Source organism: Salmo trutta, chromosome 12 (genome assembly GCF_901001165.1).
Source record: "Salmo trutta chromosome 12, fSalTru1.1, whole genome shotgun sequence".
NCBI classification, from domain to species: domain Eukaryota; kingdom Metazoa; phylum Chordata; class Actinopteri; order Salmoniformes; family Salmonidae; genus Salmo; species Salmo trutta.
In genome coordinates this window covers 15,469,780-15,485,007 of record NC_042968.1, presented here as the reverse complement: position 1 = coordinate 15,485,007, position 15,228 = coordinate 15,469,780, and the positions used below count along the sequence as shown (strand labels likewise).

At 47.8% G+C, this 15,228-nt stretch overlaps 1 protein-coding gene across 1 annotated transcript in view; it reads left to right on the top strand.

Annotated features, from left to right (window-relative positions):
* The window catches only part of LOC115203005 (immunoglobulin superfamily DCC subclass member 3), a 124,855-nt gene that overhangs the window by 85,921 nt on the left and 23,706 nt on the right, over window positions 1–15,228 (top strand). Inside the window, exons 3-6 of the mRNA XM_029767254.1 lie at window positions 4,499–4,643; window positions 5,048–5,178; window positions 5,390–5,527; window positions 10,991–11,149. Of these exons, the coding sequence (XP_029623114.1) occupies window positions 4,499–4,643; window positions 5,048–5,178; window positions 5,390–5,527; window positions 10,991–11,149 (573 nt within the window). The remainder of the gene's footprint in view (window positions 1–4,498; window positions 4,644–5,047; window positions 5,179–5,389; window positions 5,528–10,990; window positions 11,150–15,228) is intronic.

Below are 15,228 nucleotides of genomic sequence, written 5' to 3'. Positions count from 1 at the left end.
CCAAGCCCACATCACTGCTTTGTTCCACAGGGAGCTGATATGTGAAATGCAGCTGGCGAAAGTGGAAAAACACATTATGGATGTAACTGAGCAAGTGTTTTTGTGGATCCTGCCATGTTCTCTTCCAGAGATTATGTTCTCTTCCAGAGATTATGTTCTCTTCCAGAGATTATGTTCTCTTCCAGAGATTATGTTCTCTTCCAGAGATTATGTTCTCTTCCAGAGATTATGCCAGAGATTATGTTCTCTTCCAGAGATTATGTTCTCTTCCAGAGATTATGTTCTCTTCCAGAGATTATGTTCTCTTCCAGAGATTATATTGTTTGAAGCATAAACCTGCAGTCTGTTCTATTATTTTACATGTATGAAGTGAGATCGCCCCAAATGTCAATTTACACCTATGGAGATCAACACATTCACTGTGGCTGTGTGTGTGTTATGTGTTAACAATTGGAGTGAGCTAGACTGGACTGTCAGTTCCATTAAGCAAGGTTGTATTGGGGTCTTTGAAGCGTGTGATGACACAGGAGACCTTCAAAGGTTTTGCTGTTGAATCTCACCCTGTAGCATCTTTGAAAGCACTATACGGTAGGCCACATTATATGATATGGCATCGCTGTATAATCATCCAATCAGATGGAATTGGAGTGGATCCTACATGATGCAATCTAGGCTATACATTATATGCGTCACTTTTCATACTATTCTCCTATGTCCATGTGAGTAGCGTCTACCCTACATTAGGGATGAGCACGGTTCATCGAATATCTGGATATGTGAATGGAGTTAGTTTTCAAAAAAAAATTGAGATTTTTTGGGTTGCGTATTTTAACAATTAAAAAGATTTGTCTAAATTAAATGTAATTGTCCATGTTACATTGTCACACACATTACGTCTGAAATGCTTAATTGAATAAAACAACAAACGTTAGAATTTATGTACGTCACATTCAGCTACTGCTGTTTCAGACCTCATGTGGCTTTGACAGTTACATTGTTTACAGTTGCACACTGTAAATGTAGTCTACAGTCCTGATAACGCACAAAGTGATTGTTTTATCTTTAAGCTAATGTTGTCTCTCATGGGCAATGGGTTATGGGTTGCGTTTTCCATGAAAAGGCATTTTACTATCATAGCTCATTTAGCCCTGACAATGGTATGCTATTTCCCCCCCATTCAAACAGCGATTAACCTACATTTACATTTACATTTACGTCATTTAGCAGACGCTCTTATCCAGAGCGACTTACAAATTGGTGCATTCACCTTATGATATCTAGTGGAACAACCACTTTACAATAGTGCATCTATATCTTTTTTGGGGGGGGGGGTAGAAGGATTACTTTATCCTATCCCAGGTATTCCTTAAAGAGGTGGGGTTTCAGGTGTGTCCGGAAGGTGGTGATTGACTCCGCTGTCCTGGCGTCGTGAGGGAGCTTGTTCCACCATTGGGGTGCCAGAGCAGCGAACAGTTTTGACTGGGCTGAGCGGGAACTGTGCTTCCGCAGAGATAGGGGGGCCAGCAGGCCAGAGGTGGATGAAGGCAGTGCCCTTGTTTGGGTGTAGGGACTGATCAGAGCCTGAAGGTACGGAGGTGCCGTTCCCCTCACAGCTCCGTAGGGGCGGTCCACAAGACTGACACAGATCAATGCAAAGCACTCACCAGAAAACTTCTCTTTCACTGCTGCTGTTAGCCTAGTTTGCTGTTAGCCTAGTCTGCTGTTAGCCTAGTCTGCTGTTAGCCTAGGCTACATTTTGTGAAATTATAGAATTATTTCAAATGCCCCTTCCTCCCCTATATCACTGTCCTCTCCCACCTGGCCCCTTCCTCCCCTACATCACTGTCCTCTTCCACCTGGCCCCTTCCTTCCCTACACCACTGTCCTCTCCCACCTGGCCCCTTCCTTCCCTACATCACTGTCCTCTCCCACCTGGCCCCTTCCTCCCCTACACCACTGTCCTCTCCCACCTGGCCCCTTCCTCCCCTACATCACTGTCCTCTATCCACCTGGCCCCTTCCTCCCCTACACCACTGTCCTCTCCCACCTGGCCCCTTCCTCCCCTACATCACTGTCCTCTCCCACCTGGCCCCTTCCTCCCCTACATCACTGTCCTCTCCCACCTGGCCCCTTCCTCCCCTACATCACTGTCCTCTCCCACCTGGCCCCTTCCTCCCCTACACCACTGTCCTCTCCCACCTGGCCCCTTCCTCCCCTACACCACTGTCCTCTCCCACCTGGCCCCTTCCTCCCCTACACCACTGTCCTCTCCCACCTGGCCCCTTCCTCCCCTACACCACTGTCCTCTCCCACCTGGCCCCTTCCTCCCCTACACCACTGTCCTCTCCCACCTGGCCCCTTCCTCCCCTACACCACTGTCCTCTCCCACCTGGCCCCTTCCTCCCCTAAATCCCTGTCCTCTCCCACCTGGCCCCTTCCTCCCCTACACCACTGTCCTCTTCCACCTGGCCCCTTCCTCCCCTACATCACTGTCCTCTCCCACCTGGCCCCTTCCTCCCCTACATCACTGTCCTCTATCCACCTGGCCCCTTCCTCCCCTACATCACTGTCCTCTTCCACCTGGCCCCTTCCTCCCCTACATCACTGTCCTCTATCCACCTGGCCCCTTCCTCCCCTAAATCCCTGTCCTCTCCCACCTGGCCCCTTCCTCCCCTACACCACTGTCCTCTTCCACCTGGCCCCTTCCTCCCCTACACCACTGTCCTCTCCCACCTGGCCCCTTCCTCCCCTACACCACTGTCCTCTCCCACCTGGCCCCTTCCTCCCCTACATCACTGTCCTCTCCCACCTGGCCCCTTCCTCCCCTACATCACTGTCCTCTCCCACCTGGCCCCTTCCTTCCCTACACCACTGTCCTCTCCCACCTGGCCCCTTCCTCCCCTACACCACTGTCCTCTCCCACCTGGCCCCTTCCTCCCCTACACCACTGTCCTCTCCCACCTGGCCCCTTCCTCCCCTACACCACTGTCCTCTCCCACCTGGCCCCTTCCTCCCCTACACCACTGTCCTCTCCCACCTGGCCCCTTCCTCCCCTACACCACTGTCCTCTCCCACCTGGCCCCTTCCTCCCCTACACCACTGTCCTCTCCCACCTGGCCCCTTCCTCCCCTACATCACTGTCCTCTCCCACCTGGCCCCTTCCTCCCCTACATCACTGTCCTCTCCCACCTGGCCCCTTCCTTCCCTACACCACTGTCCTCTCCCACCTGGCCCCTTCCTCCCCTACACCACTGTCCTCTTTTCCACCTGGCCCCTTCCTCCCCTACACCACTGTCCTCTCCTACCTGGCCCCTTCCTCCCCTACACCACTGTCCTCTCCCACCTGGCCCCTTCCTCCCCTACATCACTGTCCTCTCCTACCTGGCCCCTTCCTCCCCTACACCACTGTCCTCTCCTACCTGGCCCCTTCCTCCCCTACACCACTGTCCTCTCCCACCTGGCCCCTTCCTCCCCTACATCACTGTCCTCTATCCACCTGGCCCCTTCCTCCCCTACACCACTGTCCTCTCCTACCTGGCTCCTTCCTTCACTACATCACTGTCCTCTCCCACTTGCCCCTTTCCTCTATTTGACCATACTGGTTAATCACTGGGCACAGTAAGGGTGCTAATTGGACTTAATTTATCTAGTTTAGGAAGTGAGTTGCCTGCCTGGACCTGGCTGACTGTCTGGCTGGCTGACTGTCTGTCGTTTGGCCACAGCACTACAGTACATCTGCAGCCCTGGCCTGGCCACTCACACTGTCATTACTCTCCCCCAGAACCCTATTGTATGTATATAAATGTCTCTCCCCACCTGATGGAGCACTCACTACAGTGGTTCAGTGTTTACTCTTTACCCATGGAGCTGTTGTCTCTCTCTCTCTGTCTCTGAGCCCAGCTGTGTTTGTTAGCTTCGTCTCATATCCTATGCTATGCTATCTAGGAGCCTCTCATTTACTGTGTCACTGATGAGGGCCAGATTATCCAAGCACAGGCTTTCCCCTGGAACTAGGGGTAATGATCACTAGGGTTTCCTGCACAGCAGAACGCAGGTAATTTCCTAGTCACATGGCAGCTCCCTGCCCTGGTCAGACTGCAGTCTCGGCTACTCATTTGGTTCATATTATTGCATTGCGTCTGCTCAAGGTTAAGAGCCGCCCAGTGTTGCTTTAGATAAAGCCACTGGATTATGAGTCAATCCATTGAAAGATGGAGCCATTATTTACTTTTTTTAAATCTTTTTTTTTGTCAACAAGTTAATTGCCTTCCAGTGCGGGAATGGGTATAAAAAGACTAATAAACTGTAGGTAATACCTCCCTGGTAATTGGTTGATTAACTGGGTTGCTGTGCCACTGAGTTTAGGACACTAGTACGCTGGTACTGTACATGGCAGTAATATTTACTGTGTTCCTATACGAAAGACGCTCTGAAAAAAACAACATTGCGTAGGTTTTCAAACATTGAATTGACCGCTGCATCTCCCCTTTCTCTCCAGCGATGGCGGAGTTCCATGTCCAGCCGCGGTCGGTGCGTGCGGAGGAGGCGGGCATGGGGCGGTTCCAGTGCCAGATTCACGGCCTGCCTGAGCCTGCCATCAGCTGGGAGAAAGATGGCCGCTCCGTGGACACGAAGGATGAGAGGTACAGTAAAGTAGGGTTCCTCTGTGTTAATCACCTCAGCTGTGCCTACCAACTACTGTAGGTCTACTGTACCTGCACACAGAACTCTGGCTGTTAACAAATTCGCTGTAGCAGCTTCACAACCTTCACTTACCTGTTACCCAGCCAAACCTCACTCAGCTCAGCTCAACACCCCCTGGAATCCAGTGTCCCTTGTGTCTGTCTAGCTGTTTGAAATTGAGTTTACGTTGCATGTGTAAACACACTTAATCAAGCAAACGATCTACTCCCTTGATTCTCTATCTTTTTCTCTCCCTCTATCTCTCTCTTCTCCCCCCTCCCTCTCTCTCTTTCACTTTCTCCCTCTGCCCTCCCTACCCTCTCTCTCTCTCTCCCTCCCTCCTCCCATTCCTTCTCTCTGTCAGGTATACCCTGCTCCCCACTGGTGTCCTGCAGATCACAGGTCTGCGTCAGGAGGATGGGGGTGTGTTCTGCTGTGTGGCCCACAACAGTGCAGGAGTAAAGCACAGTGCCGGGGCTCTCCTCACCGTCTCAGGTCTCAATACTCATACATACATACATACATACATATATATGCACACACATACACACCTCCCTGGATACCCACCCACCGCACAAATATGTGGCCATGCATCATCTCACACAGCGTCACCGCCAAGATGATGCAGAACGGTGAAATCCAATTAAATGTTGCAATCCGTAAAGCTCTTGCATGCTCACGCTTGCGTCACTCTCTTCTCCCCCAGTCTCCCAGTCTTCTGTTTACAAAGAGCCCATGATCCTCGTGGGTCCTGAAAACCTCACTCTCACCGTTCACCAGACGGCCATCTTGGAATGTGTTGCCACAGGATATCCCCGCCCCATCGTGTCATGGAGCAGGCTCGGTAAGACCAAAACCCCGCTTTCTCTTTTACATCCAATCAAAGCTGCAGCCTTCAGGGTGCTGAACAGGGGTTAAACCCCACTGCCTCTCAGGCCTTAAGGGCTATAGAACCCTTCTATCTTCCATAAGGTTCCGTGTTAGATTGCTTGTCTAGTTTGCAATCACCCGAAACCCAACTTGAAGTACATCACTACTGCAGCTGATAGAAAAACATGTCACCGCAGTAGTAAAGCTGAATTATATATACATTTATTTAAAGCACAGAGGCAAAATATAGAGATTGAAGAGGACATTCTGTTAAACGGGACATTTTGATACATTAAGATACAGCGGCTTTGTGTGTGAAATTGGTCATGGTATGCTGCCTTCACAGCGTGCACGGAGCCCATTGTTTCCCAGATGGTTCCAAATGATTTGGAATGTTGAAAGCCTATTTACCAGACATTATCTTGCTGACCTTGATATAAACGAATGGAGGAAAAAAGTAGTGTTCAGTGACTGCTTCTAATGTGGTACAGCACAGTGATTAAGTAGGCTACTGCTGTCCAGTGGGTATTTGTGTGTGTTTTTGTACGCACGTGCAGTCGTGTGGACGTGCGTGTGCGTTGATGTTTGTGTGTTTGCGGAAGTGCGCATGTATGTATGTGTGTCTGGGTTAACTCGTCTCTGCATTGTGTACATACGTGTAGTATGTTCCTTTATGTAACGTCTAATAGAACATTCATCTTATGTACACATGAAGCAGGGGATTGCAGCCTATATGAGTCTATGGGGGCTAAACACAATCTTTACTCTCCTGGTAGAGATGAACCTCTAAAGTGAGTAAGTGACACACGGTGGGAGATCCACCGTGATTGCTTAGAGGTGTTGAGCCCAGGCAGGATTCAGTCCCCTCCACTTCACACGTTCCTCTTGGCTATCACTCAAACTCTGCCGCTACAAATTTTGCAATCTGATATTTGTTTTTCAAAGCTATTATCCAATCTGATTTGCTGTTCAATATGTAAATTGCAGCCCCTCCCCAACCAGAGAGGAGCCATAATCAGATTGTGGATATTGCCTTGCACGATGTTGCTGTAATTAAATGTTGACAGGATGGGATTTCAGCAGGGGCGTCATGCAACCATTATTTTAGAGGGAGGCACAGAGTATGTGAAGATGCAGGGGGTGGTATAGTTTGAGAATTTTGCATTTTTCAAACACCTGAAACAGCTTTTTCCTGCAATCTAGACCAATAATCATTATGCCTAATTTTATGTAAAAAAAAAAATATATAAAATCAAATTAAATTGTATTGGTCACATACACATATTTAGCAGATGTTATTGTGGGTGTAGCGAAAGGCTTGTGTTCCTAGCTCCAACAGGGCAGTAATATCTAGCAATTCACAATAATACACACAAATCTAAAATTAAAGAATTGAATTAAGAAATATATAAATATTAGGACGAGCAATGTCGGAGTGGCATTGATTAAAATCCAGTAGAATCCAGTATATACATATGAAATGAGTAAAGCAGTATGTAACATCAGTATGTAAACATAAAATGACTAGTGTTCCATTATTAAAGTGACCAGTGATTCCATGTCTATGTACAGACTGTAGGGCAGCAGCCTCAAAGGTGTGGGGTTGAGTAACCGAGTGGTGGCCGGCTAGTGATGGCTATTTCATAGTCTGATGGCCTTGAGATAGAAGCTGTTTTTTAGTCTCTCAATCCCAGCTTTGATGCACCTGTACTGATCTCACCTTCTGGATGATAGTGAGGTGAACAGGCCATGGCTTGGATGGTTGATGTCCTTAATGGTCTTTTTGGCCTTCCTGTGACATCGGGTGCTGTAGGTGTCCTGGAAGGCAGGCAGTGTGCCCTCGGTGATGCATTGAGCAGACCGCACCACCCTCTGGAGAGCCCTGTGGTTGCTGGCGGTGCAGTTGCCATACCAGGCAGTGATACAGCCCGACAGGATGCTCTCAATTTTGCATCTATAAAAGTTTGTGAGGGTCTTAGGGGCCAAGCCAAATTTGTTCAGCCTCCTGAGGTTGAAGAGGCGCTGTTGCGCCTTCTTCACCACACTGTCTGTGAGGGTGGACCATTTCAGATTGTCAGTGATGTGTACGCCGACTAACTTAAAGATTTTTACCTTCTCCACTGTCAATGTGAATAGGAGCATGCTCCCTCTGCTGTTTCCTGATGTCCACGATCAGCTCCTTCATTTTGTTGACATTGAGGGAGAGGTTATTTTCCTGGCACCCCTCCGCCAGGGCCCTCACCTCCTCCCTGTAGGTTGTCTTGTCATTGTTGGTAATCAGGCTTACTACTGTTGTGTCGTCTGCAAACTTGATGATTGAGTTGGAGGTGTGCATGGTCACGCAGTCATGGGTGAACAGGGAGTACAGGAGGGGGCTGAGCATGCACCCTTGTGGGGCCCCTGTGTTGAGGATCAGCAAAGTGGAGGTGTTGTATCCTACCTTCACCATCTGGGGGTGGCCCGTTTGGAAGTCCAGGACCCAGTTGCACAGGGCACCTTTAAGAACGGGGACAGTATAACCGGAGAGAGCCATGATTCAGAGTATGTTACAGTCCCTGATGTATCTCTGGAAGGAGATCCTCACCCTGAGCTCGTCTACTTTATAGTCCAGAGACTGAACATTAGCGAGTAATATACTCAGAAGCGGTGGATGGCGTGCACGCCTCCTGAGTCGGACTAGAAGTCCACTCCGAATACCTCTCTCCACCGGCGGCGTATTGGAGCAGCCTCTGGGATAAGTTCAATTCACCTTGGATGTGAGAACGAAGGATCCAGTTCAGGAAAGTCGTATTCCTGGTATTTGGTCAGTTACATATTGCAGCTTTAAGAACTTTTATGCCTTAGAAGTTTACTACAACTGCCACACCGGTATAGAGTACAATAACCTAAGAATTAAAGCTATTTTAGTATTTTCTAAAGTCTAGCAATCTTGTCTGCAGGCATGCCAGCAGAGATAGTTAGGCAAGCTACTCTATCTTGATTTATAGCCTGAAATGACTCGGTAGCTAATTATGAGGTTGGGAGATTGGAAACCTATCTGGGCTAGCTAAAGCCAACTTCATAAAATTGCTAGGTGACTAGTGTTACAGAGAAACAACAACATTTTTTGTTTTATTTATTAATCAAAAAGGAATCAATATGCTACATAGCTTGATCAAATTCATTTACAAACATTCCTCCTGCGAGTCCTGCACATCACCGGCAGTTAAAATCAAATCATACACTGTGTGTGTCACTCGACACTCTCTCTCCTCCGCTGACGTAGCATATTTTTGCTCTGTGGTGCATCTGGGTAGAATGGGGGGGTGATAGTCAGTATGTCCCCTCTGCAAAATACTGCTAACAGATCTTTTTTATAAATAATGGTGATAAAGCAGGGGCTTAAAAATTAAGTTATTCATTTAACATCTGAAAAATGTAAACACAGGAAAAATCTGAGGGGGCATGTCTCCTTGTGGGCATGACGCCTCTGGGTTTCAGTGTATTAGATTACAGGGAGTAAGCTGGATAATGAATTTAATAGATTCACATCAGTCATTCCTTAATGCCAGAGTTTGTTTGGAGCTTTTCATTCATCAGCACTGGTGCTCTCTGGGCTACTTTTTGCTGGCTCTCTGCCTGCTTTGACACTAACTACATTACAGACTGACATAGAGATAGCTGCATCCATTCAGACAGCACACACACACACACACAGATAGAAAGCGAGAGAGAGAACAAGTTTCTGTGAGCGAGAGTGTGTCTGGAGAGATAAGAGGTAGCCATGGAGGAACTGTAAACTGTGTCCAACTCTGTTGATTTTACAGTTCACTCAGCAGCTAGCCCGACTTGAGTCAGGCTTATTGTAGATCGGTCATAACGGCCATTATATGGGTCACAGTTGTTTAACCACTCCTAGCTGAGTCCCTTTAGTTATGACACTGGACTGGGGCTGGGAGTGGGAGGGTCAGGCTGAGAGCCCGAGGCTTGCACTTAATAGTACCATGGAGCATGTTTAAGTTCTACTGTACTAGCCATAGCTTCTACTACAGTCGATAAGAAACTCATAGCTGACCAGGCTGTTTCAATTGGATTGTAAATATGTCGGAATAATAGGTTCCTATGTTCTACTGAAAATCCTGTAGCCTACAGCCCACTGCTGGTGCTGTTTGCTGCAGCTACAAGAACACAGAAAGGGCTGAGGTTTGTATATTTTAGTTTGAAGTCATTCTCGTGAACTCTGGATGTACTGTCCATATTTTTCCCTTCTCGTGTTTCTCTTCAGCCCACAGTGCAGTGTCTTGTAGAGGTCCAGGTTTGTGGAGTGTTTCCAAATGACCCTCCCTTTCCTTGTTGTGGTTCTGCTCAGGTGCACACAGTGCTCGCAGAGGAGACGTGTGTTGCCCTCCTATACAAGGTCTGGGCCAGGCCATATGGCCCCAGTCTCTGGCTGGCTGGCTAGCTGTCTGCTAGCTGTCTGTTTGAAGATGTGAGGAGGATGGCCGGTCTGCTTTCTCTGCAGGCTTTTAGCATAGCGGCCATGTCCCCCGCACAGCCCTTTAACACTCTAAGCCGGGACACACAGGACGCAGATGTTACAAAGTTAGAGAGGGACTGAAATATCTTCGGCTGTGCCATGTCTTTGTTGGTCCTACCCCCATTATAAGGCCATTGTAATAGGAAGAGATGGAGAGCAGGACAGGGTATTTGATGGAGGGACAGAGGGGAGTGGCAGCCTAGCTTATCTGTGTTGCTCTGCCTGCTCAGACGGCATTTCCCCAGTTTAAAGCATGGTGTGCCTAAGGCAGTAGAGGGCTTTGTCAAACCGTGAGATCAAACTGGTGTGTGTGCGTGTGAATGTGCATGTACGTGTGTGTGTGTGTGTGTGTGTGTGTGTCACTAGCCTCTCAGAGCGGGGTGGGGAGGACGGGGCTGGGGATGTACAACAGACCCCCTCACACACACACATACAATCACACACACTAACACACAATGGAGTCATGGCAACATAGTTCCTCTGCATCACTGGCTGTGTCGGCGTGGCCTTGGCCCTCGCCCAATACACTCGCCTCATTTGCCACCTTTCTACTGAATATGGTGATTCCCACAAGACGTGCTCTGTCACACTTGTGAGAACTGCTCTGATATTTACTGTGAAATGTGTTTTGCAGCGGATGGGGCGAACTAAAATAGTGTCTCCTTCTCCAGCGTTTAATCTTTTGTGTACATTATAGTATGTTTAATCAACAATTTATCTCCCTCTGTATTTTTATAGCCTTTTTGTGTATATTTAAAGTGTGTATTTTGTTATATTCTAAGCTAACTCAGCTAATTTGCTATCTCACTCCTCTCACTCCTCTCCTCTCTATCTCTATCACTTCCCTCATTTAATCTCCTGTCCTATTCCCCACTCTCCTCCCCTCCCTTCCTCTCCTCCTCTCTTCTCCTCTCTCCTCAGATGGCCGTCCGATTGGTGTGGAGGGCATCCAGGTGCTGGGTACAGGGAACCTGATGATCACAGATGTTGGGGTGCAGCACTCTGGCATCTACGTCTGCGCTGCCAACAAACCAGGGACCCGTGTACGCAGGACCGCTCAGGGACGTCTGGTAGTCCAAGGTGAGCCTTTAGTTACACACCCACTCAGTATAGTGTGTGTGTGTGTGTGTGTGTGTGTGTGTGTGTGTGTGTGTGTGTGTGTGTGTGTGTGTGTGTGTGTGTCAGTGGAGGCTGGTGGGAGGATCTATAGGAGGACGGGCTCATTGTAATGGCTGGAATGGTATTAATGGGACGGAGTTAAACATGCTGTTTCCATATGTTTGATGTGTTTGATACCGTTCCATTTATTCCATTCCAGCCATTACAATGAGCCCGTCCTCCTATAGCTCCTCCCACCAGCCTCCACTGGTGTGTTTATGTGTGTGATTTTGAATGAAAATCAATTTTAGGTCCCAACAAGGTTAGTAAAACAAATGTGTGTGTGTCTCATTCGCTGGCCGATTTTCTTACAATTTGTTTACCAGTTGGAGGTGGTTAGTGCCTCCGACCAAGCCGGAGGCATTCAGCATGTGCTTCACATGCTTATCAGCCAAAGGACCCTGCCCTGGGCCCCAGCCAATAGGAACACTGCTCCCAGTCAATATTTCATTGAATCTTCCTGTCCGTTGTTAGACAAGGCCCTGCTATAGAAGGCTCTGGAAGAAAGCCATGCTGTTGATTATGTGTCGATGTCTATGGTTTCTTTATCGATCAGTGAAAACTAGTAAGCGCCCTCAGCTAACGATCTGGTGCGATATACAATACATGTGTTTATGATAAGAAACGAAAAGGCTAAAGCCTTGCTGTGGACACAGCCTTCAAGAAGCATTGCTTCATATTCACACGGCAGCAATGTTCTCCTGGACGTATTTCACAGTCGGGGCGCATATGACTGACTGACTGTCTGCTATGAGAGGGTTGTTATGGTGATAAGGCCTCAGTGACTGTATAGAGTAGCAGCATACATGTGACTCTCTCCCGCCGTCCGGCCGGCTGTTTTGATCAGAGTAAGGTAGGCTGTTGCTTAAGAGAATTGATGTAATCTTCCTGGCCAGATGGTTGGCACAGCGGCCCTCTGCTCACTGCACTACCCTTCATTTACCTCAGAGTGAGAAAGTGAGGGGAGAGAGAGAGAGAGAGAGAGAGAGAGAGAGAGAGAGAAATGGAAAAAGAGAGATTGGGGGAAGAGAGTAATAGAGAGTAGGAGGAGAGGGAAAGAGAGAAGGGTAGAGAGAGAGAGAGGAGAGGATTGAAAGCGGGAGAGCGAAAGATAGAGAGGGAATGGGGGAAAGAGTGCTGATCAGACCCACACCAGAATTGCACATCAATACTCTCCCTGACCCACCATCCCCCCCTCCCTCCAGCCCTTCCCTCTAGCCCCTACTCACATACACACAGCCTCTAAAGAGCAAACAGAGAGCGATGGAGAGAGAGAGAGATGAAAAGGGACACAGAGAGAGAGAAAGAGAGATATGGAGAGATAAAAAGGGAGTTTGAGAGAGAGATGGACAGGAGGATCGAGCCAACCTAATCCTCATCATACCACAGTGCCTAGAACGGTGTGAATTTCAGGTCCCGCCACTTTTACTGACAGGGTGACATACAGTATGGAGATAGCTGAGATTAGAAAACCATTATAACACCTCTTCTCTTAAGATGAGAATTAGATAGATAGAGGATGCTAAATAACTAGAACAGGACAGGGGAGGGTTTGTTTACAGGAAGATGGTATAGATAGAGGATGCTAAATAACTAGAACAGGACAGGGGAGGGTTTGTTTACAGGAAGATGGTATAGATAGAGGATGCTAAATAACTAGAACAGGAAAGGGGAGGGTTTGTTTACAGGAAGATGGTATAGATAGAGGATGCTAAATAACTAGAACAGGACAGGGGAGGGTTTGTTTACAGGAAGATGGTATAGATAGTGGATGCTAAATAACTAGAACAGGACAGGGGAGGGTTTGTTTACAGGAAGATGGTATAGATAGAGGATGCTAAATAACTAGAACAGGACAGGGGAGGGTTTGTTTACAGGAAGATGGTATAGATAGAGGATGCTAAATAACTAGAACAGGACAGGGGAGGGTTTGTTTACAGGAAGATGGTATAGATAGAGGATGCTAAATAACTAGAACAGGAAAGGGGAGGGTTTGTTTACAGGAAGATGGTATAGATAGAGGATGCTAAATAACTAGAACAGGAAAGGGGAGGGTTTGTTTACAGGAAGATGGTATAGATAGAGGATGCTAAATAACTAGAACAGGAAAGGGGAGGGTTTGTTTACAGGAAGATGGTATAGATAGAGGATGCTAAATAACTAGAACAGGAAAGGGGAGGGTTTGTTGACAGGAAGATAGTATAGATTGAAGTGTTGGTAAGGGCTCACATTAACACCATTATCCCAGAAACCCTAGACCCACTCCAATTTGTGTACCGCCCAAACAGATCCACAGATGATGCAATCTCTATTGCACTCCACACTGCCCTTTCCCACCTGGACAAAAGGAACACCTACGTGAGAATGCTATTCATTGACTACAGCTCAGCGTTCAACATCATAGTGCCCTCAAAGCTCATCACTAAGCTAAGGATCCTGGGACTAAACACCTCCCTCTGCAACTGGATCCTGGACTTCCTGACGGGCACACCCCAGGTGGTGAGGGTAGGTAGCAACACATCTGCCACGCTGATCCTCAACATTGGAGCTCCCCAGGGGTGCGTGCTCAGTCCACTCCTGTACTCCCTGTTCACCCACGACTGCATGGCCAGGCACGACTCCAACACCATCATTAAGTTTGCCGACGACACAACAGTGATAGGCCTGATCACCGACAACAACGAGACAGCCTATAGGAAGGAGGTCAAAGACCTGGCCGGGTTGTGCCAGAATAACAACCTATCCCTCAACATGACCAAGACTTAAGGAGATGATTGTGGACTACAGGAAAAGGAGGATCGAGCACGCCCCCGTTCCCATCGACGGGGCTGTAGTGGAGCAGGTTGAGAGCTTCAAGTTCCTTGGTGTCCACATCAACAACAAACTAGAATGGTCCAAACACACCAAGACAGTCGTGAAGAGGGCACGACAAAGCCTATTCCCCCTCAAGAAACTAAAAAGATTTGGCATGGGTCCTGAGATCCTCAAAAGGTTCTACAGCTGCACCATCGAGAGCATCCTGACTGGTTGCATCACTGCCTGGTACGGCAATTGCTCGGCCTCTGACCGCAAGGCACTACAGAGGGTAGTGCGTACGGCCCAGTACATCACTGGGGCTAAGCTGCCTGCCATCCAGGACCTCTACACCAGGCGGTGTCAAAAATTGTCAAAGACCCCAGTCATAGACTGTTCTCTCTACTACCGCATGGCAAGCGGTACCGGAGTGCCAGGTCTAGGACAAGAAGGCTTCTCAACAGTTTTTACCCCCAAGCCATAAGATTCCTGAATAGGTAATCAAATGGCTACCCGGACTATTTGCATAGTTAAAGTGACTATGCATATATGATAAACAGAGAGTAGCAGCAGTGTAAAAAGAGGGGTTGGGGGGGCTGTCTTGGCTAACCGGGCTATCTGCATTGTGTCCCGCCACCCACCACCCGCCAACCCCTCTTTTACGCTACTGCTACTCTCTGTTCATCCTATATGCATAGTCACTTTAACCATATCTACATGTACATACTACCTCAATAAGCCTGACTAACCGGTGTCTGTACGTAGCCTCGCTACTTTTATAGCCTGTCTTTTTACTGTTGTTTTATTTCTTTACCTACCTATTGTTCACCTAATGCCTTTTTTGCACTATTGGTTAGAGCCTGTAAGTAAGCATTTCACTGTAAGTTCTACACCTGTTGTATTCGGTGCACGTGACAAATAAACTTTGATTTGATTTGAGATAGAAAGATTAGAACCAGAAGGATAGCTGACAGGCAAATAAACCTGCTGATGTGAGATTGGAAGGGAAAATAGTTGCTGATTGTGGGAATGATCTCGTTCCAAATTACAACTAGGTGATCCCTAATTGCAGTCTAATTGTCTTCCCACTCGCTAGGAAGTTATTATGAAAATAACTCCTATCATAAATGAAAATATTGATGTGGCTAATAATACGTGCAGCTATGAATAATGAGGGGAGATAATTACCCCAACAGAAATAGCAGCAG